This window comes from Columba livia, chromosome 1 (genome assembly GCF_036013475.1).
Source record: "Columba livia isolate bColLiv1 breed racing homer chromosome 1, bColLiv1.pat.W.v2, whole genome shotgun sequence".
Taxonomy (NCBI): domain Eukaryota; kingdom Metazoa; phylum Chordata; class Aves; order Columbiformes; family Columbidae; genus Columba; species Columba livia.
This window is the reverse complement of record NC_088602.1, coordinates 45,142,914-45,168,209: the sequence shown is the minus strand read 5'-3', so window position 1 is coordinate 45,168,209 and position 25,296 is coordinate 45,142,914. Positions and strand designations below refer to the sequence as shown.

At 36.6% G+C, this 25,296-nt stretch overlaps 1 protein-coding gene across 2 annotated transcripts in view; it reads right to left on the bottom strand.

Moving 5' to 3' along the window:
* UCHL3 (ubiquitin C-terminal hydrolase L3) overlaps window positions 1-25,278 on the bottom strand; it is a 40,476-nt gene extending 15,198 nt beyond the window's left edge. Inside the window, exons 1-6 of one of the 2 annotated variants that reach the window (XM_005501775.3) lie at window positions 24,878-25,278; window positions 24,686-24,697; window positions 12,719-12,847; window positions 10,154-10,310; window positions 9,693-9,778; window positions 8,603-8,650 (exon numbers count right to left, since the gene is read on the bottom strand). In XM_005501775.3, the coding sequence (XP_005501832.2) occupies window positions 8,603-8,650; window positions 9,693-9,778; window positions 10,154-10,310; window positions 12,719-12,847; window positions 24,686-24,697; window positions 24,878-25,045 (600 nt within the window). In that variant the 5' untranslated portion in view covers window positions 25,046-25,278. Of the gene's footprint in view, window positions 1-8,602; window positions 8,651-9,692; window positions 9,779-10,153; window positions 10,311-12,718; window positions 12,848-24,665; window positions 24,698-24,877 lie in introns of both variants that reach the window. The other variant, XM_065055994.1, reaches the window with a different exon arrangement.
* Between the last annotated feature and the right edge of the window lie 18 nt (window positions 25,279-25,296).

Here is a 25,296-nt window from a genome sequence, read left to right as displayed (position 1 = left end):
GCTTCATGGAACAGGTCCAAAAAACGTTCAGGCAATTATCATCTGCCCAAATCCAAAAGTCATTTCTATATATAGCTGTTATTAAAACCTAGAGCCATTTAAATCTAAGATCAAAGGAAACACCTATAAAGTTGGTCAGGGACCAAGAGCTCTGCTTTTGCACATACCTAAAACCGCAGAAGTTTGATAGCGCTGAGTAGCTCATGACTTGGCTCACACCCAAATCTGTCAGGTTCTAGAAACAGGGATCTGTCTGCTCCTCTTGTTTGGGGAACCCAATCCCCCAAAGTATCTCAGTCCACATCCAATACCGGACAGGACAAATCAGCATCTGGTACTGCATGACCATTTATTTCTAAGAAGAAGTTCAAGTCCATGCCACCTTCCTCTAGAGCAGGGGTGTCAAACTTGTTTTCAGAGGGGGCACATCAGCCTCACAGTTGCCTTCAAAGGGCTGAATGTAATTTTAGGACTGTATAAATGCAGGAGTAGTTTGACACCCCTGCTCCAGAGGCTTCCCTGTCTATAAGGTGACAAACTACATTGGGACTTCTTTCCTCCATTTTAAGGTTGTGGTCAACTGTGTAAAAAGAAACATTAGTTGCACTGGGACAAAGATCAGAAACAGGAGGAGATACAATACTTTTAGTCCCGGTCTTCATTCCATATGCACAGCCCTGGGATCAGAGACCCTGCCACAGGTTGTACATCTGCTCAGCTGAGTCAGTCCATGAGCGTGCAATAACTCATCCCAACAAACTAAGTGTTTGCAGCATCACTAAAAACAGTTCTTGTACAGTAAACCCTGTAGCAGACATGGGGGAAGGTCAAAGTGACAATAATAAATACAACTTTTCCAGCCAAATGGGCAATATAAGATTTATAGCTTTAAGATTATATTCAGAGAAGATGTAGTTAATATCTATCATTTTTCCCCACCATCTTTTGAGGCTTTTTTTGGTTTGCTTCAGTAATTGCTCATTATTGAATCAAACTCAATGTTTTAAAGGGTCTGTATTACAGTTCAAAGTGTAATAGCATTTCTCTTTCTTAGAAGTCACTATCCTTAGTGGCTTTTTTTACATGCAAGTTAAATCTATGCATCACACTGAAAAGATTCTCTTCCTCCTCCTTCCGTCACAAGTGTTTTAAATTTTGTAACAGCATTTCAAGCCTGTTTTGGTGGCGGTGGTGAAATCTAGAGAGACATTAAGTTTCTTCAAGTTTTTAAAGAAGATAAGCAGCCAGACAGAGAAAAGGAGCCTAGCATAGGAAGTATTCCAGAGGCAGAAGCTGCTTCATGAGCTTGTCTTCAACAATACACCACAGAGTTCACATGAACGAGAGACATTATGAACATCTCAACAGCACGAACAGCCTTGTTCCTAACTACAACTTTTTTACATGCAATAAAAGCCTGCACAACATGCAAATTCTTACAAAGATAAGGTTCATAAACTCCGCTGTTCATAGACCTGCCTTTTTTTTTTTTTTTTTTTTTTACAGCATTACAATTATCAGCGTTAATATTAATTGAAACCAAGGCTACAGCTTTTAAAATGCATTAGGCTACATCTGCTAGCTGATCAACTTGTGCACCAATAAGTTTAATTATTTTTTCTGCAGATGGTGAAAATAAAAACTTTACAGTATTCTCCATGTCAATTCAATCCATGATTAAGGATGAACACTATCCAAATAGTATTACTTTGCTAGACATATGTGTAAAGAAGTAGCTTAAAGGTGAGAAAAATGCTGAGATGAGAGCACCCAAAAAAAACCTTTCCAAAATTAGTGATATTTCATCTCTCTCAGAAGACCTAATTTTAAGTTCTATGGCCTATGTTAGGCAAAAGTCAAGCTAGATTATCACAATGGTGACTTCTGTGATCAAAAAGTAGTGGAATTTAAAAAAATTTCCAAAGGTTAGGGAGCTCTGCAAAACCTAATTTAACTAGATTTTTCAAATAGTTTTTCCTCTACGAGTTTTTTCTTCTTAAAATAAATTTAACATCATTGTTGCACACCCAATTACAATATTTTTAGCATGCTTCCTTGAGCAAAGTCAGTTGATGCAAATTCAACTCTCTGAGTAGTATTAGCCCACTTTTTAGCATCAGCTGCATTAGTAAAATGTTAGCAGTCTTAAGGATTGTCATTCTTATTTTTTTTCCCTCCAAAGTAGTGGTTGGATTAAGAAAAAAAAAGACGGCCAAATCAGTTTCTCTTCTGCCTGAGGGAAAGCAGGTGAGTGTGAACTCAACCATCATCTGCCAGGATCAGCCTGCTTAAAATGCCAGTGAGCAAAGCCATGGCAAGAGCCTGCTGCTTACTGTCTCTTAAAATATATAGTGCAAGAACATGGATTGGAGAGATGCAAAAAACCTACAGCATTTGGTTAGTAGAGATGTTGGATGCAAAACTCGACAAACATTTTGTTATTTCCACTTGTTATTTATTTCTTATATACTTGTTATTTAAATTCATTGGCTGCTTTATGGGTGCGAATATCCTCTATAGTTCTCTTTCATCCTAAGAATCAGAGTTCCTTCATACAGATTTTATGTTTAAGCATAAGACCCAGAAAAACAATTCAGACCCATACTGTGTTAATACCTTATTAGTTATTTGCTCAGTAGCATGTAGAAATCAGACTGATGCATGTCTCTGAAATACTGACACATAAAATAACAGGACAATGCAATAAGTCAAAGACTAACCAAGTATAATTTGCAAAACATTTCACATGATTCTAGTAAGCTGATTTTTACACTTTTTGCTGCATAGGCTATAAAAGAGAAAAGGCTATAGCTAACATTTTTAGGCAACATCATTGCCTTTAAAGGAGAAATTACACGCTTATTCTGTAACGCTAAGCTAAAAAAAAATAATCGTAGAAAGAGTTATATAACTGATTTTAAATTCTCCTGGGATGCAACTATTTCTTTACAAGACTATAGATTATTAAGAAGAAACACTGAGGAATATGGGCTATTTAAGAAAAAGAAACCACCGTATGTTCTTGGCAGGAGCAAAAGGGAAGCTCCTTTATGTTTCTTCTCTAACAATAAATTGTAATGCCCCAGGGAGCCAGAGATCTTTGGAAGTTCAAGTTTTACAACAGTTGAGAACAGAGTGCATTGACTTTACTTAGTTCTTGCCAATGTTAACGACTGTTACTGTGATCAAAGTCTAACTTAGCACATTCCAAGCAAGATTATAGTTCTCAAGGCACACTAAACAAGTGCACAGACTACAGTTTGCAGTTATGGTTTGAGTTAAGGAAGAAATCAAGCTGTGGTAGCTTTTTTAGTGGCTGCCAACTTCATGTTAAAAATATTCCTGATCATACTTGTGAACAAAAAGTACATCTAAGTATACATACTGATGTGCACAAGTATTTCAGGTCTTTTGTGAACATCTGAGACCAGTTCTTACTTGTGACTTTTATACTGATAGTATCAAACACCGACTTTGAGATTCAAAGGCTAAGTTTTCCACCATCAGTATTCTTGATAGGGGTCTAATGAGGTGCAAGAATGTTGTTTTCATTTGAAGTGGCAGTTCAGATGCAGCACCTCAGTCTGCTCAGTTCTGAGCCTCATTTAACCCAACACACAGTTCTAGCAACCAAAGCTGACAGTTGGTAGATAAATGGATAAAGTGTACTAAAAAACCCTCAAAACCAAACCAAACAAATACCCACCTCCCCCCACACACAAACAGAATGAGCTACAGAACACAAGACAGTGTTTTCTGTGCTCCCAGAAATAGTCGATATATTTTATATTCCAGTTCTGGATTCTGCTCTCTTCCATAGTAATTAGTAACTGAAACACTGTTGGTTAAGCTTCATTTAAGGAAGAGGAAAGAAAAAAAACAGGAATTTGAGAGCTCCTAATTTTCTGCTATGAATTTAGGCTATGAGCAAAATCTTATCCTTTAACACAGGTATTTCAAGTAGCCATTTGATTTTCATTTATTTGCTTGATTCAAGCATTATTTTGAGCTATGCTCTAATAACATTTGAAGCAAACTTCCCAAAGACCACAAATCACATTCCGCTAAGCAGTAACGCATAAAGCATGCTAAAACTCCCCTGTCCAAAAAAATTCTGACCACAAACACAAAAGTGGTTCCATATGCTGCCAAGTAAGGCGAGACATAATAAAAAGTTCACTCTATCATTTGAACTTTATAACAAAAAGTATTATGGAAAGCTATGTGTCAGCAGTTAGTGATACTTTGATATTGCACAAGCAGCCTGCCCGTTCCTTAGCACCACAACTGTTGGAGTATTTGCGGTCCACAGCAGCAAAAGCTGATATAAGCCTAGTCAGTTAAGCCTTCTCTCTTCCCAGCAGCGTGCTTCTAACATCTCTGTGCCACCAATAGCTCCTACAAGGCCATAGGATGAGCTCTTTCAGGAGGCTGACGGAAGACAGAAGATATTGTAGGTAATCTGACAATCCAGAATGATTTCAGCCACAGACGCACACAGCACAGCTGGCTACAACCTCAGATACTATAACCAGAATGGTATTTGAACAAGAGTTAGGCATGTCAAAGCCTTTAGAAATGCAGAAATTGAATACAGATTATTCTCTAGATCTAATTCCTTGACTAAAGGTCAATTAATCTTTTCAGAAGTACTTCATATGGTTATAGTTTGCCATTTTTCTTACTGTAGAATTGAGCTGCAATGAAGCATAGTTGCAAAGTTGTGGAAAGGGATGCCAGTAATATGAGAGCAGAACAAAAATATCTCGCTAGTCACATAATTATATTCTCATATTTAAAAGGTAATTTATTTCAAGAATCAGAAAGGATAATATTTTGTACCTGGTATAACTTCCCTCAAGCTATCATGGCATATCATTGTTTAACCGAGTTAAACAATCTCTACTGGTTTATTTTTATAACAAGTATGCTTTTGCATTTTCCTCCTTTCCCACTCTCTCAGAAAACTATACAGTAACCTTTTAATACGAATGCAAAGGAGTAAGTAGGATACAAAATAGATTTCTTCTCCAGCTCCAAATTTGAAAGGGCTATCTGCTCTGCCAAAGACTTTAGACCTGGAAGTCTCTCTCATGTAATGACAAGTTTTATTGTTTTCAAAAAACTCTACCCTCAGATTTTCTGATCTGTTATTTGAAAATAGTTACTATGATTGTTTTGAAAGAAAACAACCCAAGATAGCAACACAACAAAGTTAGCTAAGAACCTAACTGCGATCATTGCTATTAATTGCTACTTTTCCTCTCTCAGATTTTGCCATAACTTATTCATTAATGACTGTAGATTAGACAGCTAATGCAAATGCTCTAGCAGCCACAAACTGAACCATACTGTCTTTAACATTTTTGAAGGGCTTTTTTGTTGTTGTTTTTGGTTGGGGGGAGTTGTTTTGTTGTTTATTTTACAAGACAGGACCAAAAACATCAAGACGTGTGGTAGTAGAGGGTTTCAGCAGGCAGCACAGGAAGAAACAAAATGAAAAAAAGACTTCAAACATTGCTCAATATGAAGCAACAATAAAAGGAAGAAGCAGGTTATATTCGCCACATTTTCAGACATCCCAGATGTTATAAACAAAAGTATATGCTCAGCAGAAGACTCATGAAAGAATAAAGAGGATCTTGAGTAGCTGGTAACTATCCTAGTTTCAGCAATAGCTGCTGAATTTCAGGAGCTATCACACAGCAAGAAGAGCAAGCTGGATCCATGAAACTGTAAAGACCTAGATCCCTTTTTTGGCAGCGCTGGATATGAAATACCTGTCACTTGAGAAAGTGCAAGCTTCAGCAGCATAAAGTTTAACAGAAAGACTGTTAAAGTTTCACATTAATTACCCTCATTATGGTACTGGAACATGGGACCAGAATCAAACCATCCTTGAAACCCCTGAAACCAACACCATGTTTCTCCTGTGGAATTATTCCCAGATCTTACTGTTTGCTACTAAAGTAATTTTAAACATTTTTCACACATAGAAGTACCCACAGGACCGCATTATCCATTTATTTGCTTTGCTGTAACAAAAAAGAGAGCCACGGAGCCACAGAATCCAGGAGTCTTAACACAGAACTTGAGTTAAACCTGGTCCAAAGCCTGACATGAGGGATAAACCTGAATTTACAGTCTTTTAAATTTGCAAACCTGAAATAAATTAGCAAAATGAAAACTGCTTAACCAATCTTAAAATTTAATCTATTTGAAAGAACAAAAAAAAACTTCTTATTTTTAAGATGTTTAAGTTGTTTAATAAAAATTCAGTAAACTTAATTAAAAACTTCACATATTTTAATACCAAAAACCTCCCAAAACACTCAGTTCTAATCCAGTCTATAGATGGCCTGTAAAAGTTTAAAATGCAATACTAAAAGTTATTTAATAAGAAATTCCAGAAGCAAACTGATCACTGTAACTCTTCTCCAGCAATCACTAACTGGAATGTAGAATCTAGCAGTCCACTAACATTAAAGTTATGCACGTAATATCTTGTCAAATAATTTTTTTCAAATAGAACTCTTCTTCAAAACATAAGAAATTATAAAAAAGTGATCTGATTACCCATTATCCTAAACCAGAAAAAAGTCCTCCCCACCAAACAAGATGAATAGAAGGAACACAGCATTTTTTTACTCCATTATTTCTGGGGGCAGAACCAAAGCCCAACAGAGTCACAGGAAGGCAAACGTGTTTCTTTCCAGTGCTCTGCAAGGAAGTATAAATTCTCAGGAAAGTAATCATAACAAGAATGGTTATAAAGGAGGAATGGGATTCTCTTCTCTTTTGCTTCAATGATGCTAGAAATTATCAACTTACTCTACAGGATAAGTCAACATCCTTGCATGACCTGCACCTGCCAACTTCAGAACCTTCAAGGGCATGCTGTTCATCAGTCCCTTCACCACTACATGAAGATATATAGCACCATTTAAATGTACCACTGGAAGGAAAACTACTATGAGATTAACTCACTCCAACCCTCAGTTACACTTCCCAGCATATTCATATTTCACATTTTGTTTTGTTTAAAAAGAATTGTACATTAAACTAAAGCAGTTCCTCCTGTACAGATGAAAGGGGAGCTGCCCATTTAACTACACTACAGAAGGACAGAATCTTCAGGCAATCAGACGTCCCAGTAAGATAATTTGTTTGTGTATTCCTTCCTTGGTTGATGGATCAGAACTACTCTGAAAAATGGTCCTAGGACATGTATTCAACCATTTCACTATTTCAACTTCAGAAACAGAGAGGCAGGAAAAAGTTTACCAGTCTTCGGAATATCCATATTGAATTACTTCCAGAGTCAGTTACGCAATATGAAATAGTAAATATTTGGCAAGGAAAGTACCTATTCAATATTTGTGTTTAGACAGGGTTGCTAAGACAATCTTGTATTTTTTTATTATGAAAACGGTGTTAATCTTTCCACACAATTATTAACTTTTTTATTGCAGTTATCTTGATCAGGAAACAAATTAATTTGTGGAAGTTCAAGAAGTTAATCACCCCTTATTAGGAGATTCCATCAGCACTTAGATGCTTCCTGAATCTTTAGAGACTCTCAGGATCTACATAGCCCTTGCATTTTCTTTCCCAGTCATTCCATAATTTCTGCCAGAAGAATGCATATACAAACCAATCCCTGGATGAATATCACAGTGCATCAAAACAACTAAAGAAGTTTTTCGCTTTCACAAGGACCTTAGGAAAAGATTGAGTCTTCAGCAGCTTGCAGGAATAATCTCCATAGTCTCTCTCTCTTACTGAGCTTGCCAAGAGTACCTACAAAAGGACTCATTTGTAAAGAAAAGTGACCAGACTTTTTGGAGTCTCTCACTTAGAGAAGGAAGAGAACTATGAATCTGTTCTGATGTTTCTTCTTGAAATATAGAACATTGATTAATTTAAAGAAAGAGATAAGAAGAAAGAGTGGTGGGTATTTTTAAAAGAAAACATCACAAATGAAGTTGAGTATCTATAATAGAAATGGTTAAAACAATTCTCTTAATTTTCATTTCCAGATGGTGGGGCAAGAAGGAGCAGAAGGGACTGCTTTGCTTTCTCCTGCACTGTTTAGAAGACACTGCATAAGCCATAAGAAGAAAGAAAACCTCAACTACTGTTCTACTGAATTAGTATTTGTATACAAATAGAACATACACAACGGCAAACCAAGTATTCTAATACTATTTTTCCTGAAGTAAAATTTTTCAGACTCTCTTAAAATGTTTGTTCCACTTGTATGATCACTATGGATCTTAAGTCTCAGCTACAGATTCTAATCACGAAAACCTCAATTTCAATTAAAAATACTATCACTTTATGTTTTATTCTTAAGTGAAGCTTGAGAAGATCATCCATGAAAACAAAAAACAAACCACAAAAAAAGTCTAAACAAGGTTCAAGTTGGTTTCTCCCCTCAACAATTCCACTTGCTTCTGTGCCCTGATTTTCAAGTAATGACACAATACTGTGAACCAAACAATAATCTCAATTTCACTATAAACCTTTAATATGTGATTGTTTTAGTTTCAGTTATATTCAATTCAAAGTAGCTATTAAAGATTTTTTTAAAAATTAATACCTCAGTCTGACCTTCATGGGCACTGGATTCATGAGTGACACGAATAGCCTAAAATTAAAACATATTTCAATCAGACTTTAAATGAGAGACTTCATTTTATCAAATGCCATAGATGTAACTATTTTTGTTCAGTGTCTGTAATAAATAAAAAGTTAATAAACAAATAATCTCCACATCCAAGGATCTCGGGAAACCAATATGTCAGTTTCATAACTTTCAGTTCAAATCAAATACATAACAGTTTGCAATGGCACTTTTACACACAGAAAACACCATGGGCAAGTGTTTTTGTTATGTATTGCTTCTTGAGCAGACAAAATACTTTAGGTAGAAGCTCTGATCATACATCTCGTGGCCAACATTTGTACAGAAAATGTCGTTGAACATTTACTGTTTCTGTTTACTGTTACCCTCAGCCATATGTTAACACCCTTGTTCCTGAAGGCTTCACAGTAAGTTTAAATTAACTCAGACTTGGAAACCATCAAGATTGTAACTTTGAGAATCATCATTACCATCATCCTCTCTACCACTAGTCAGACATTTATTCCCCATCCTTTCAAACAGCACTAAGATCTGGCAAACCACACTATCAGCTAGCTCATCTAATTGTTTGGGGTAGTGAAAGAGGGGGATTTTATTTCAGCCAGTTCAGCTCTTTGTGTGCCCTGAAGTGCCAGAGCCAAAAAGAGATGACTAGAAGGCACAAATGAAAGGAGGCAGCAGAAGGACCATCCTTTCAGCAATAGCCCCAGATCAGCTTAAATTCATCATTAAACTCAATCCTGAGCTCACCAAAAAGATTATGGACACATTTCTCAGCCATTTCAAAGTAATTTTATACTAAGCCAGCGAATTAATATGGATGAGGAACATGGATAAAATCTATTCTGCTGACTGAGCTATGGGCAGGCAGGAATACTTTAAACTACCAAAGCCATTTTTTTTTGTAGCAACTGTCTGATCACAAGCTCACGTGTAAAATCAAATTCTTTAAGCGCTTCACTGGATCAAGTCCTAAGGACAGTACCTGCTCATGCAAATAATTTTTACATCATTTTAAATAAAAGTAAGAACATATGATACTAACTTCGTAAGTTTCTAGATATTTGGCCCTCTCTTCAGGAGTCATAGATAATGAATCTTCTAGGAACTTTTTCAGTGAAGAATTAGTTTCTTAAAGAAATAAAAAAAAGACACAATTAGAGTCACACTTCCACTCCAGCATCATTAAAAGCTTACAAGATGCTTCTATCCAACTAATGATTTAAAATATATAATTACATTGTGTATTTAAGACACTGAAGGCTGACTGCAAGAAGAATTTCCACCTGATACAGTTCACAATGTTTTGAGTGCTTTAGTTTATGGATTAGTATGAAATACTGTTTTTATAATTATAGTAGAAATGCTCTTTGAATAGGGATCATCCTTTAACCAATGGTTATATCCAGAGAAAACAGTACAGAACCTAATCGTTCCCTCCATGCCTCCCCACAGTTACGGAAAAAAATGCAAAAGCCAACAAAAAACCCAACCAGCCAACCTTACCAAAGTTCATTTTATCTCTGTTGTTCGCAATAGCATGAATTAGCCCAATTGTTCCACAAGCATTGTTAATGGTCTGCTTCATGAAATATACTGATGATTTAACATCTTGTCCCTTTGCTTTTATTCTCTCTTCTTCTTCTGTTCTGAAGGTTTCATACTAGAAGAAAAGATAAAGACATTTCACAAACAGTACAAATAGACACTGGTTACATTATCCAAGCAAAAATAATTTTAAAAAGCAACAGCTATCTAAAAAAAACAAACTCAACTTCTAATTTGAAACAAATGTGATCCAACGAGTATATGTAAACCTATAATTTCTTAAACCAACGTCTTTACACTAGCCAAAAAACAGTCACACTTAAAACATAATTTTGAAATATGGGCTATCTAACATCATTTCAAAAATGTTCAAAATATTTCCTTGATCCAGGTACCTGTCACTGTCTCTCTTCAACACAAAGTTTTTGAGCACAGAGATCTCAAAGCTCTATCAAGCAAACTGTAATACTTTATATGTTTAATCAGCAAGAAGTTGCCTTAACGAGTTCCATTTTTACTTTTTATTTTTTCAGGAATGTAAAATAAGATTCATATAATGCTCACAGACTCAAAACAGGCCCTTCAAAAGCCATATTCAGAAAATGAACATTTATTTTCCATAGCAACAGAAAAAATTTAGTTTGACTGAACAATCTAAAGTACTTGTTTTGTAAAGATCATCACTGATCCAAATCTAGTATACTGTGCAACAGTGTGTAAGTTTTTTGGGGGATGTGGTTTTTGTTTTGTTCTTTGTCTAGAGCCCACAATGCAGACTAAGAAAGTCACTGACCTTTAAATTGGACGATAACCCTGAGATTATCTGTATACAAACAAGAGTAATTTTCCCTAAATGCAAGTTCAAGCCAGTTGATATATAGGAAAAATGGACAGAAGAACAAAGACAGTGTAGAAAAGTGTTTACAAAGGGAACAAAATTAAGAGGCACACTTTCATAAACACACAGCTAAGAAATATAAATAAATAATTATATAGAAGCAGAATATAACAGGCCATATTGAAAGGGAGACTGTGGAGGAGAAATGTACTCCAGAAATACAAAATAATGCTCAAGAGTCTTGTGGAGCTCACACTAATCAACACAAATCTTCATAACCCTGGGACTTCACATAGAAGAGTCAGCCTTCACACACTGAGGCAGCTGATAGAAACACATGTGTCCCTTATGTTACTGAAGGATTAACATACTGGAGAAAATCTCAAATATTTGGCTGGTGGTCAAATTTGATTGACTGACGCAACAGAGCATATGCTGCTTCTCTGGTTCTGTTTGTCATCTGCTTCTTCAGGATGAAATTGGATACAGCTTCTGGAAAAAGAGAAAGGTTGTTCTTTCCCATGAAATGATGCTCCCATCGAATGATCCAAGGAAGGAAGTTTGCACAGGCAGGGAGGCAGAAGTGACAGTCTCAGGAGCTCAGACCTGCAGCTCAGGCAGCCAGACAGAAACCACAGCACACAGAAAACTATGCCTTAAAGGTGATAGAGAGGAAATTTCTTGAAGGGAAGTGAGGACTGTTAAGAGCTTCCTTAAATTCAGGCCGAAAACAAGCCTGAAAAGGACTGCCTGTACAACTGTGTTGGAGAAACTGATAATACAAAGGTTTACAGGACCTAATGAGTAAGAAAACTGACCTAGTCACTCTTCTATTTAAAAGAGGTTTTATTATAAAAGTTAAGCCTTAACAGCTAACTGCTTTGTCCTTATAAACCACATATTCTTTTTGAGAGACACATTAAAAGGAAGTAGTTTGGGCAGATTCACCTCAAACTTTTTGGCTGACCTTACCACAATCACATAAGATCTTTATAAATTGAAAGGTCAATATCAATCACATATTTCAACCTACATAACACTGAGAGCATATATGTAAGACAGATGTCTTCTCTATGTAGACGCATAGGACACAAAATAGGCAGACTTGAGAATTTAGTAAAATTAAGTATTTCAAAGTCTAACAGAGAAAGAAGGTGGTGGGGGTGTATGGAATTCTCTTTCATCTTACAAATAGGTCCCATCTGTACAAGAAGCAAAAGCTGTTTTGGTGCTGATGACTGAACCAAAAGTAGATTGAAGTTTGATCAGTGCAACAGTATGAAAACACAACAATTAGTTGCATTTGGTGTAGTCCTACATCCTACCTCTTATTTTGCTTATGCTATTGTAGCTTTCTGCTACAAGTAGCAGAACTGAGCCATTTTGCAGTGCATATTTTTTAAAAAGTCTTAAATTGTCTGTAATAGAAAAATGTGAGGTGTATTTCTCTATGCTTCTACATTGGCTTTTCCCACTCCAACTTGAAAAGAAATTGGAACTATACATGTAACCTTATCAAAAGAAGATCCTGAAGGAAGCGTTTTGTTGTTGTTTTTAATTAAGAAGTCTCTTGAATAAGGTTTGAGTCTTATCTTGATTCTGACAGCAAAGTACAAGACTCAAACTGTTCATTCTTATTTCATTTACAACAAAAGTGATTAGCTGTCTATTAAAAAAACATTTACCTTTTCTGTTATTGGAAATAGAAGTAGCACTGCACAGACAGGTCTTGGCACCATGCTTAGCAGTTCTGGCTCCATACCATAAACATCTACAAATTGCCAGTCAGGATGTATACCTAACTGTTTGAGAAACTGGAAAAGAAAAAAAAAATAGAATAGTATTAAATGAGTATGCTCATATACATATCTTTTCAGAAGCATAACAGAGTATTTACAATGTTAAATACATTACAACAACCCTTACTTTCTAATAGTTAAGACAAATAAAGGCAAATAAATGAGATTCAAATTTTAATAAATAAGGCTGGATAAATCTTAGCACTAAGAAAGACACACAAAATCCCCATGGTTTATTTTTTTAAATAGCTTTATGAAAGGGAAGCGAAAACACTCCTAGCACTATTTTCTAAAGCATTAAAGGATTTCAGTAATTTTAAAAGTGATTTGTCACAATATAAAAGAGTACTGAATATTCACTTTAACTAGAAATCATGGGTCAGATCACACATGAATAAACTTATGCTACTATTTGACTTCATGAGTACTTCAGAATACCTGACACCAGTGCTCATGTTGAAGCTGCTGCGTTTCAGCAACTAAAAAAAAAGTGATCTTTGATGGATGGCCTTTTGAGCAAAGAAACACAAGACATATTTTAGTAGCTGTACCTTTTAACATGTTCTTTTAAATGAAAAATCCTTTCAAACTATGATGGAGTAACACATTTTGGAGTAGACAAAGATAAAGTGCCAGACAATAATCACAAATCTTCAAGTAATTCTCAGTTGCTTCTTCAGAACTTCTGAAAAGCATTTAAGCCAAAGGCTTTCTGATCATTTTCCTACACTACCGCTATACGTCACATTACAAAAAAGTGATTTTTTTTTTTTTACATAGTATTAAGCCACTTAATAAGGAAAGAGAGACTGTAGCACCTACTAAGCTTTGATAACCTTTGTCTACAACTGGGTCCTCACTTTTTTATCAGATATTCATCTTTTACTCAGATAAGTTATGTACCATAGCAGTTGCAGCATTAGTACCTATTTATGACCTAAACCAATTTGAAATATCTGTATTATCAGAGTCTGAAAGAACCTAACTGAACTCAGAAACTATTGTTATTATATACACACTGATTATTCGTAATTATAGGAAAAGGCTAATTGTACACTGCGGCAAACGTAAATCCTATTTTGAAACAATACTTCTACGTGTAAAATAAACTCATTTTGGAGAAGAACTTAAAGATGTGGGAACCCTGTGTATTTTTCAGAAAGTTAACATTTTACAACTTACTATATTTCTGCTGGAAAAAAACATATTCTATAGGAAAATCTTATCCAGTCACGGGGTGCTCTCAACTTTAAAACAAGGTAAATATGCTGATAAAAACAGTTGTAAATTTAAATGCCTGAAAAAAACATGCAGCAAGTAACATTCCTCCACTCTCTATAATGAAAAAAACAACTCCTAAAGCATTTATTTAGTCAGTTCTCAACAAAAGTCATCTCTGCAGTTCCCAATAGTGTTCCCAAAAGCGATACTGCAGAAGAGCAGAGTAATTTCCCCATTATCTTTCCTAGAGGGGAAAGACTGCTTTAAAAGCTTTGTCATACTTCCTGCCCAACCCTATTTGAAGAAATCTATTTATTGATACATTTGCAGTAAAGATGTTTAAGAATCACATTAAGATGATAAGCCTAAATTAAAAGCATAGATGACCCTTCCATAATCCACCTAGTGAGCACATTTACATATACACACAATAATTAAGACTTACGTCATGTTTTAGTAGATTCATACCTACATAGATATAACTGTAAGAAATACCCAAAATGAATATTTTATTAAAACAAAGCATGAGAACATGCAATGAAAAACAAGCGTCTTCATCTAAGGTGAGATCCCTTCAAATAGCACTTTCAACGTGTATTGGGCAAGAGGCAAGGTGGTGGGTGGTCTTTCAGGAAACAACCAAGAGGCTGACTCTCAATATTTAGAGATAAAAATGAGACAGTTTCTACAAAGGCTGAATGTATAGAAAACAGGTATTTGTAAAGCATAAGGAATATTTTTGCCAGTAGCACTTAGGAATATACTCTACAAGGGGGCAAAGCAACAGAAAATGTACAAACCCTTAAAACCCTTAAGTTTTATCAAGGGAATGAAGCTGCAGTTTACAGCCAGTGTTTTGAGGGGAAAAACAAACAAAATAAGAACACCCCACCCCCCCCCAAATCCCAACCAATCAAAAAACCCACAAACACCCCCCCCAAAAAAAAACAAAACCAAAACCAAACAAACCAAAAACTAACAAACAAAGAAAAACTTCACGAAACGCCAACCTGCACTTTACCATTTTAAATGCATTATTCTCTTTCCATTTTACACTGCAAGACTCGACATCAAAACCAATGGTGGGTAAATGCCATTTAAGTTTGAAAAAAGTTTAAAGAGTATCTTGGAAAAATTAATATGGCTTTCTGTGTATCTACAGTAATAACCTATACAGTTCAAAGAGCTAGTTCAGTATTTTGTCCCCTTCTGCACAGGTTTGTGGGACTGGGCACAAGTCATAACTAAGGCTTTGCAGAACCTTCCCTTTTGACTAGATTAAAAACCAAGATAGTTTTCAAGTGCTATAAGAAAATTCACTCAGAAAGTTGCTTATGTAATACACCAATGTCTTTTGGTTCTGTATCAACTTTAAGCCTTGCCAAGATTGGGAAGAAGGCCAAATTATTTTGTTCTAATGAAAATGGGGAAAAGGGAAAGTGTTAAGTATTTACTAGCTGATGAAACAGAAGACAGTATCTTTTGAACTCCTATTCTAATCCTCTAGGTTGTGAAGATTACTACTTTGTGAATAACAAAAAAAAAACAACTTCTGAAGGGGAAGGGAGTGCACGTACTGGCGCATTAAAATATTATTTGTACTTCTACGTACTTTTTTTATTAAACCAATGACTAATCTTTCTACCATTTTTACTGCTGTTATTCAGAATTGTGGGAAAGGTAATACAACTGAAAAAATACCATTTATTGTTTTGCAAGGTTACATGAAAGAAGGATACAAAAACCCAACAAAACAAAACCACTTACCTAGAAAAAGGCCCCACAACTAGAAGAGGCAATGCCAGAAGGATCACATTAAGCTACTGGACAAATAAGTGATGTAGGTTCTCCTGTCCTGTTCTACACCACTGAGTAAAAAAAAAAAAAACACCAAACAAACCAACCAAATAAAAACAACAACAACAACAACAAAAAAAAAAACCCACTCACACACACCAAAAAAAACCACAACAAAAACACCTCCCCGCCATGCCACAAACCCCAAATCAACAAAATGCTCCCTGTACCAAATAATAGCTACTCAAACTCCTGAATGAAATATTCAACATTACTAAAACTCCACAGATACGGAATGTCTTATTAGGTTATTGCACTGCCTAGAAACTTCACAATCTAAGAAATTATAAGTTTTAGTATACAATGAGAGTGATGACTAGAAGTGATGGTCAGCACTACAGAGAACAGCAAAAGCAAAAAGCACAGGCTTAGTATGACAGGCAGTGATTTTAACACACAAGCAGCTTAAAAAAAAAATTTGTGGAATCATAAAAAAAATAATAATTATTAAGAAAAAACCCAAAATAGGTGAATATGATATCTCTATGTATCAAGAGGGTTTCATTCATGCCTGGAAAAAAAAAATATAGAGGTATCCTTCTGAAAATTTAGTAAGTAGATGAAAAAAATTGGCAGCATAAGCCCCTGTGTAAGAGAGACTGACAGATGGGTAACAGATAAACAATAGATGGCAGGATGAGAAGAACCTTTAAACCAAATATTTGGAGCTTATTTTTAATGTGGGGACATGTAAAGAAAAAAAGGAGTTCAATCAATTACACAGTCATATAAGTAATATTCTGTAACTGTGTTCTGAATGAATAAAGGCAAGGCAAGACTGTACTCAGCAAGGTCAGGGAGAAGAAATCTTGTAGGAATAAAAACAAATTGCTAGAAACTAGGGAAAGCTCTTTAGAGGGACAAAAATCCATATTAGATGTGACACAGGCAGGTCAGAAAAGAGATCTTACAAGCAACAGTTTCAATTTTGTCAGGTTACCTGAATATCTTAGTAAGAACTAAATTAAACTTGTTCTTTTCCTCCCTCAGTCTTTTTCTAGCTCTTTCCTAGGTCAGACAAAGATGCTGGTACAAAAAATAAATCAGGCACCAAGATGTGAAGCAACCCCGTCCCCACTGACACAAGCATTCCTGTTTAGGGCAGCAGGCAGGTCTGACAGTGGCATTCAAAGGGAGGGACCTCTGATGCTTCACATTCCAATTATTCCACAATTACCCCAGCAATTTTTTTACAGACAGATACCTACTGGATGGAGCAGTTAGGGTACTTTACACCGTATCTGAGGGCTTACTCACTTTCAGCTGTTTACTTATAGCTTATTGATACTACATACTCAGGTTAACATCAAATAGTAGCTCTATATTACTCTAGACCTGCACAAGAGAGTATTAGATATTATTTTTTAGTCATTGCTTGTCACATTGCTGACTATTCTTAATTTATATGTCTTCAAGTATTTACCTTGGGGAAAAAAAAAAAGATACCTGGCTATTTTAAAAAAAATAAAAGATACCTGGCTATATTACAGAAGTCTAACAGGGCTCAGGAAAAACAACAGCAGCAACAAAAACCACCCCACATGCCTGTATCCAGTTTAATCAGCTTTTTCAGAACTTCATTTTTACTGATTGATGGCATATTTTCAGTTGTCTCTTTTCTTGTTGTATTAAAACGCCTTCCTGAAAAACACTTTGAGGTTTTACACTACTCTAGGTAAACATTAAACAAGAAGTCACTTTTGAAATTACTTTCCCCCACACACCCTATCTGTGCATCTCATGAATTTCTCCTTTTTTCCCCAGTACTCCAGAAGGCCCTTCTCACTTGATTATTACCATTTTCAACTAGATAAGGCAGCATGCAGAGAAGATGGAGACAGCCTCATCTCAGACATGCACAGTAGAATGATGAGAAACAATGGACATAGCTTGGGATACTGAAAATTTGAACCTGATAAGGAAAGCTTTAAAAATAAAATTAAAAACATAATGATCATGGTCAAACATCAGTACAGGCTGCCAGAGAAGCTGTAGAGTCTCCATCCTCTGAGGAATTCAGAACTTGACAAGTCCCTGAGCAACCTGTTTTGAACAGAATATATGGCTGGACTACAGAATTCCAGAGGTGCCTTCCAGCCTACCTGATTCTATGCTAAATCATCACAAACTGTGAATTTGTATGTCTAAATGTTAGTTAATAGCAAAAACATTACGATAAGTACATTAAGGCGTATTAGCTATGAGATTTTCACTGTTGGTACCACTACTTTAACCTACTGTTAGGCACTGAAAGAAGCACAGAGCAGTTACCTTTAATACATGATTCTGTTCTGAGGCTCACTGACTACCTTCAAGGTTCACAAAACTTATTTAATTAAAAAAAGTTCATCCTTATTTATTTTTAAAGAGGCTCAAAAGTAGAATGGAAACTCAGTGGACAAAGGCAACCTAGCAACATCTTGACCCAGGCAACTTGACTTGAGCAGTTTAAAACAGTACTTCTGCCAACACAGTTACACAGCCAGTAGGAAGATTTGATTTTGGGGGCTGATGGAGATGTGGATAGGGTAAGAAAAGGGTGCAATTTATTCTAACAGAAAACTTCCAAAGTAGTTAATTCACGATCTAATTATAGTCTGAAATAGCCACGCTCTTTTCCACTTTGTCACTTGCATGTAAAAGCTGCAAATACTGAAACAAAATGGACTTTAAAATTTAGGTGCCATTAAAGCTGCACAGTATGTGCAAGTATTTCAAGAATGCCACATTCTAACTACTAAGGCATTATACTCAAGATTCTGAGTTTTCCACATTTTGCTGTGGTACTTATATACAAGTTGGAACCATGAAAACATAAAACAGGCAAAATACACAAACATTTGGAGACACTCAGATGCAAAAGTCAAAGAGCTTTTGTAGCAGGAACCAACTGTTGTAATCCTCTTTTAAATGCAAATGCAAACTAAGACACCAACAGAATCTCCATTTTATTGTACTTCTGCTCAGTGGATTAAAGCATCGCTGTATCACAACAAAACCATAGTTAAGACTTTCTTCTGGAAAAACAAAGCATGACTATGGCTTTAGGGAACTGGAAGGACTATGTCTAAATAAACTAAGACAATTGATATTTTATCACTTTTTCATTAAAGCATAGGAAATTTTTGACACTTCGTTAAATTTGAGCTAATATCTTTCCCTAGGAAGTAGTAAGACCCTGCATAAAATATGTCTGATAGAATTATCACCAAGAAAAAAAAAACAAACACATAAACTGCAAGTATTTTTCTATAAATCCAAAAATAGATGGCTGTATTCAGCCCATTAAGCACACAGTTCTTAAACTGATCTATATTACAAAAATAAATGCATAATATTTTGCTTTCAGTTCTTCATACATCATTTCTAGAGGCGTATTACAAAAAACTGTTTGTTTCAAAATTGAAATTGCTTTATAGAAATAAAGGAACCACCCAAGCAATAGTTTATTATTTGAATAATATAAAGATATATTTCTTAATTCTTTCACTATGACATTTACACAATTAAAATGAAGGGATCATTTTTCAGTATGTTTTAGGGAAAGCGTCTTTCAGACCATTCATCAAAATGACTGACATAACAAGACAGTAGCAGCTGTAGAAACTTTAGTTCTATACAGCCAGTCAAATGGCATACCAGAAGTAAACACATGGTTATAACTCTTATGAGGTACATTATTCTTCTTTACCAACTGGTCCTCACAGTAGCCATGATATAGTCTTGCTCAAACAAGAGATGCTCCATTATAATAATTTACTTGGGAAATTCAAGACTTATTACATGACTTACAGAATATTTTCTCTATGAGAACAATCAGCCATTGGAATAATATCCCCAGGGAAGTGCTGGATTACACAACATTGGACACTTTCAAGATTCAGCTGGACAGGGTTTTGGGACATCTTGTCTAGACTGTGCTTTTGCCAAGAAAGGTCAGACCAGATGATCCTTGAGGTCCTTTCCAACCTGGTATTCTAAGATTCTCCTGATGTTCACAATGAGAAGAGGTATATGGTTTTACCATATCCATCAAGCAGTTTCAAAACTTAACACTCAGCTTGCTCAGGTACTGCTGTACATATCGAACCAGGACATCACACAGGCAGCAACGCAAAGCACACAGAAAGCTGAATAAACCACCTGACCCGGGCTTCCTCTGAAACCACCCCAGAGAGCAAGAGCTTTTGAATTCTCTGAACAGAGCTCCGAGGTGCAGCTACAGAGCAACTGGTTCAAAATGGGACACCACATTATGTTGGCAAAAATACTTACAGACCTGTTTCTATGATACAAACTATTATTCATAATGGACGCAAGTCAGATCAATCCACTCTTCCAAATTAGATGTTCTACATGTTATTTTTCCAGTGTCCTAAACCAATTGGATTCTACCAATTCTGCTGGTTCTTTAAGCCACAGGGAGGTGAGGAACAGCATCTTCAGTGCAACAAGATAACCTATGGCATGAACCACTATCACTTGTTTTCTACTCTGTAGCACCTCATTCCCATAAGCGTGTTCCAGACAGTAAGGGGTTCCTTGTTACAATTTTTGTTTTGTTTTGTTTTCCATCCATATGTTAAACTAGAAGAAGCCATTAAACAAGCGATCTCACAATGGACATCTACAATCCCTTAATATTTCTCCTTCTGCTTACACTTTGCTATACTGTGCCACAGTCTCAATACTTCCCCTTCGCTGGCTCTGTGGAAGGCTTTATGGGATATTCCCTCTACAGAAAGACACAAACTTGGTCCTCATCTCTCAGTTTCTGAGGCTACACTCATAATAGGCTGGTTTCCAAGCATGCACACTGTATCTGCTATTTCTACTTTGCTTACAACAGAAGAGTTAAAATTCCACTCCCTCACCTGAAAAAAAAAAGTCACTTCAGCTAAGCATTTTCAGAAGGATACCTCTGTTTCTTCACTTCTGATACACTTTTCAACACAGTAGCTCATCTACGAGTACTATCACCCAACACACTTTCAGGAATCTTGGGCCCTGCCTTTTCAACGCCTTTGATCAGTAGGGCCTTCTTTTGGGAAAGTTTGTGTGACAGTGTTACAGAGTTTACTATCTGTATAAGATCTTTACATTTTGTAAAGTTTGTTTCATCAAGATACTTACTTAATCTCTGTATTTGTCCAACACCCTTAAGAAATGTGTTCCATAACCGGAGAAAGACTGACTATATCCAGTTTCTGCCATTTGTTCTATGTTTCGTGATCTTTATTGTCCCTGTGACTTTAAAGCCACAGCTGTCAAGGGTGTCTGTGGACTAAAATTATTTTTTTTTATGTAGCTGACTCTCAATACCTTAATGGCTTAAAAAAACCAAAAACAACAACAAAAAAAGGTAGGATCAAAGGCCTGAAAATAATGCTGGAAGGTAACTAAGAACCAGCAAGTAAGCCCTATGTTGCAACAACAGCCCAAGCCACAGCCAACTCCCAATAGTTTAACTCTGAACTACCAGAAAGCGGCACTTGAGCTTCACAATTAGATGCAGTCAATTACTCTATGCTTATCTGGATATAACGAAGGTATGAGCTGACATAGTAACTTATCTAGGAAGTAAGGACATTTCTTACAACATGTGAGATGAAGAAGGTAAGAGAGCTCACGGGGAATCAATAAAGATACCCATCAATACTACTCTGCTGTTTATCTATTGCTAGGGAATCAGTCATGAGTGGCAAGCCAGACTGAAGCAACATGATGAACAACAAACAGCTTGTGTCTGATCTTTTCTCTCCAAAAATATGCATGCTGCCTGACTTGTTTTTTGGCTTTGGTGGTAGAAGAAATTGAAAACCAGATATACAGCCAAATATCTTCTGGTAAGCAGTGGGCAGATAAACTCCATTTTCTTGCTTTCTCTCTCATATTAGCGTGAAAGGTCTCATACGAGATTCAGGAAAAAGAGTCACGTCAAGCCCCTCAGCTAAAGGTCAAAGAAACCATTCCCTGTCATCACTGTACACAAAAGTGGAGCTTTGTAAATGCTGAATCATCAACTCTTTCTGTATCAGAGGTGGACTAACAATTCATTCTATCAGACTGTAAAAGTGGAGGAGAAAACAAAAAGAGTATTGTGACAATTCAACTAGCACTGTATGGTACATTTAACTATGCTGTCTCTTAAAAAGATCACTACAGATATGTGGTTGTGGTATTCCGAGAGAGTCACTGCCACTGAAAATCTTTAAAGCTAAGAAAGAATGTTCCTGTTTCTGAACCTTTAAATAATTCTAACACATAGGCACAAAGAGAGATCCTATATATACTAAGTATTTAGAAATTCCTCAACTTTTATTATAACATAAATGCTTTCATGCAGAGAAAAACTTCCAAGTTATTTTGCTAGGATTTCACATACCCCATAACTAAGAAATACCCGTTCTTCTCCATTATTGTCAGAATTTCTACCACAAAGACTGAAAGAGTCTCAAATTTGCAACTTACATTTCAAAACGCCAGAGCACACAGTATGGTAAGAACGTATTAAAACCAAATGAACTTTAGCAAATTTCCTTTTTAGTTACTATTAGAAAAGGGAATAAAATTATTGGCACAATAATCAAAATTGGCTAAGCATTTGTTAAACTGTAACAACAGTTCTGACTACAAACTAATATTTAAGAATTCATACTGGAATTTGAGATTTTTTAGAGTTCACTACTGCATCTAGCAATAACATTAATAACCGAAGTAGTATGTTCCAAGGATAGGCTAACACTCAAGTAAAACAAATAAAATACAATTTAAAAAATAGAAAAAAAAACAACAACAACAAAAAAAAAACAAAACAAAAAAAAACACAACAAAGCACAGACAAGAAACATATGGGTAGATGTCTGTGTAAAGAGATACACGTATTAAACTACTACTAGAGTCATACATTACAGCTCTTAGAGGCTCAACCATTCTTTTTTGTAACGCTAAGGAATTCTATAATATGTTACAAAGGACAGCATCAGAGTACCACAAAAAAGTCTGTCCTTGCAATTAACTCAAGAATTTTTCAAAATGTGTGTGCAACTTCATTTGAATCTCAAATCACTATTATTGTTGTTCAAAATGGGATATGAATAACTGGTGACTAACCACTCTGTCACATAGTTTACCAGTGTGCTAGTGAGATTAAAAGAACAATGACTAATGATGCAAGGTTTATTCATATTTGACATGGACTTTTTTTTTTTTTTTTAAGAATATACACCTCTCAGTCTAGATAATAACAACCACTGCTCACTTAAGACTGGCAAAATGTAGTGAATCAGGAAGTCTAACTAGTCTGGCTTTTTCTGTACAGAAATTTTAACAAGAAAATACTTGCAGAATAAAAGCTCCTATTATTCATGATCATCCACAATTGATAGATATCATCCATCATCAATGCAAAGCCAATGGGCAAGAGAGAGAGGTTTTGAACACACTTAGAATTGTTCATTTAACGTTCTTTTAGGGTTTTCTCCATATAATATAACCATGCAGAGATATAAGATAATTAATATATTTTGAAAAAGTCACTAGCTGTTCCTCCTCAATTTCTATTTTACAGCTGACACAACTTTACTTGTATCATGATAAACTCATCTCAACATCTGTAAAATGAGAAGAAGTCACAGAATTCGAAATTCAACTAGCCATTTATTCTCATTTATTTTCTTCCAAACTGGAATTCAGTCTCTGAATTTCAAAATTTTAAAAAATATCTAAAATAAGGAAATTATAGGAGACATTTGAGAAAAGCTCCCAGGAAATGTCAATTTTAACTCAAGACTAGGATTAAAAACTTCTCAAATTGCTCCACAGCTGCAACACTGTAAGAATCATAAAATTATTTGTCCTAGGAAACTGGAAAGGCAAGTACCAAATGACCCAGCATCAAACAACCCTTCACTCTCCTGCAGACTCAGTATATTGCAACAATACAGTCTTCACACACAGGAATTCCTAATTTCCAAAATATTTCAACAATATAGTTTTAATCATGTCATCTTACTGCTGGAAATTTCAGAGTCTTTTGGCTTAAATACCATCCTTAACATTAACAGGCCTGCTGGGATCAGCATCTGACCTCCAATGCTTGCTAAAGATACTCAAAATTACCACTGAGAATATGTGCAGGCTTAGAGTATGTGTGATTTCCTTTCTATTAATTTATCTATCACTTACATTGTTTTGTGGACTAGAATAAGCTTCCTTTCTCTAGTGTGGATTCTACTACACTAACGAAAAAGGCAACAACAAATCATGCACATGTTATCATTAATAAGCAGCAAGGTGCAAATATGGTAAGATAACACTAATTCTTATGGTCAGCCAAAGAAGAAGAAGACTGTGGCACAGTGATGTAAGCAGATCCATATAAGTGCAGAAAGCCATCATGTACAGGTCCAGGACTGGCACACATTATATATGAAAATATAAATGATCAAAAATATAAATTTTGATCACTAACTAATGAATTAAAACCCACCTTGAAACACAAAAGTTTACACTACATTAACAGCCAGACCACATCCATTTTCTTTTCCTTTACTGTTTTTTCTTTCATGCCGTGTCTTTACATGACACTATGTACTCAGAGGTTTCAGGAGACTCCAGTAAGGCCCAATATTAGCAGGCTCAGCGCAGACACCCGTGGGGGAGGAAGGAGTTACTCTCGTTGAAGAGGCAGGAGCCTTTACTACATGAAAATGAAATTAAATGGGCCTAGAGCTGCAGAGAGACTAAAGTTTACCTCAAATAAAAGCTGCTCACCTGATTCGTAACCTGAAAAGCAAACAGAAAACAGAGGGGAGTTAGGACTCTAGTCAAACCCGCAGGCTAAGAGCTCCCCCGCTCCCTGCCCCCACCAGCCATCCCTCAGCCCGCGATGCTGAACCCGGAGCGGCCCCGAGCCCTCTCCCCTCCGCCATCCTCCCTCCCTCCCTCCCCGAGCCGGGCACTCACGTCGGGGTTGGCCTCCAGAGGCAGCCAGCGATGGGGCTCCATGGCGGTGTTGGTGGGGTAGCTGCCGAAACAGGCGCTGGGCTGAACCTCACAGCACTGACAGCGCCTCACGCCGCCTCGCCTCAGACCTGACCCGGGACCGCACCACCGAGCCGCGAGGGGGAACATGGGGGAAAAAAGAACCCAACCCTCCCTCGCCCCCACGCACCGTCTCCCCGGCTCGGGAGCAGCAGGCCGAGGCGGCGCAGAAAGCGATAAACGCCTTCCCCTTGAGTGCTCCCGGGCGACGGCAGCCCCATGATTTCCCGCTTCTCACCCTCTTGACTCCCGCGGGCAATGGACTCTCCCGGCGGGGTAAGCGGCCGTGCCTCGGCCGCCCCGCCCCGCGCGTGCTCCCAACCGCCGGGGCTCCTAACCAC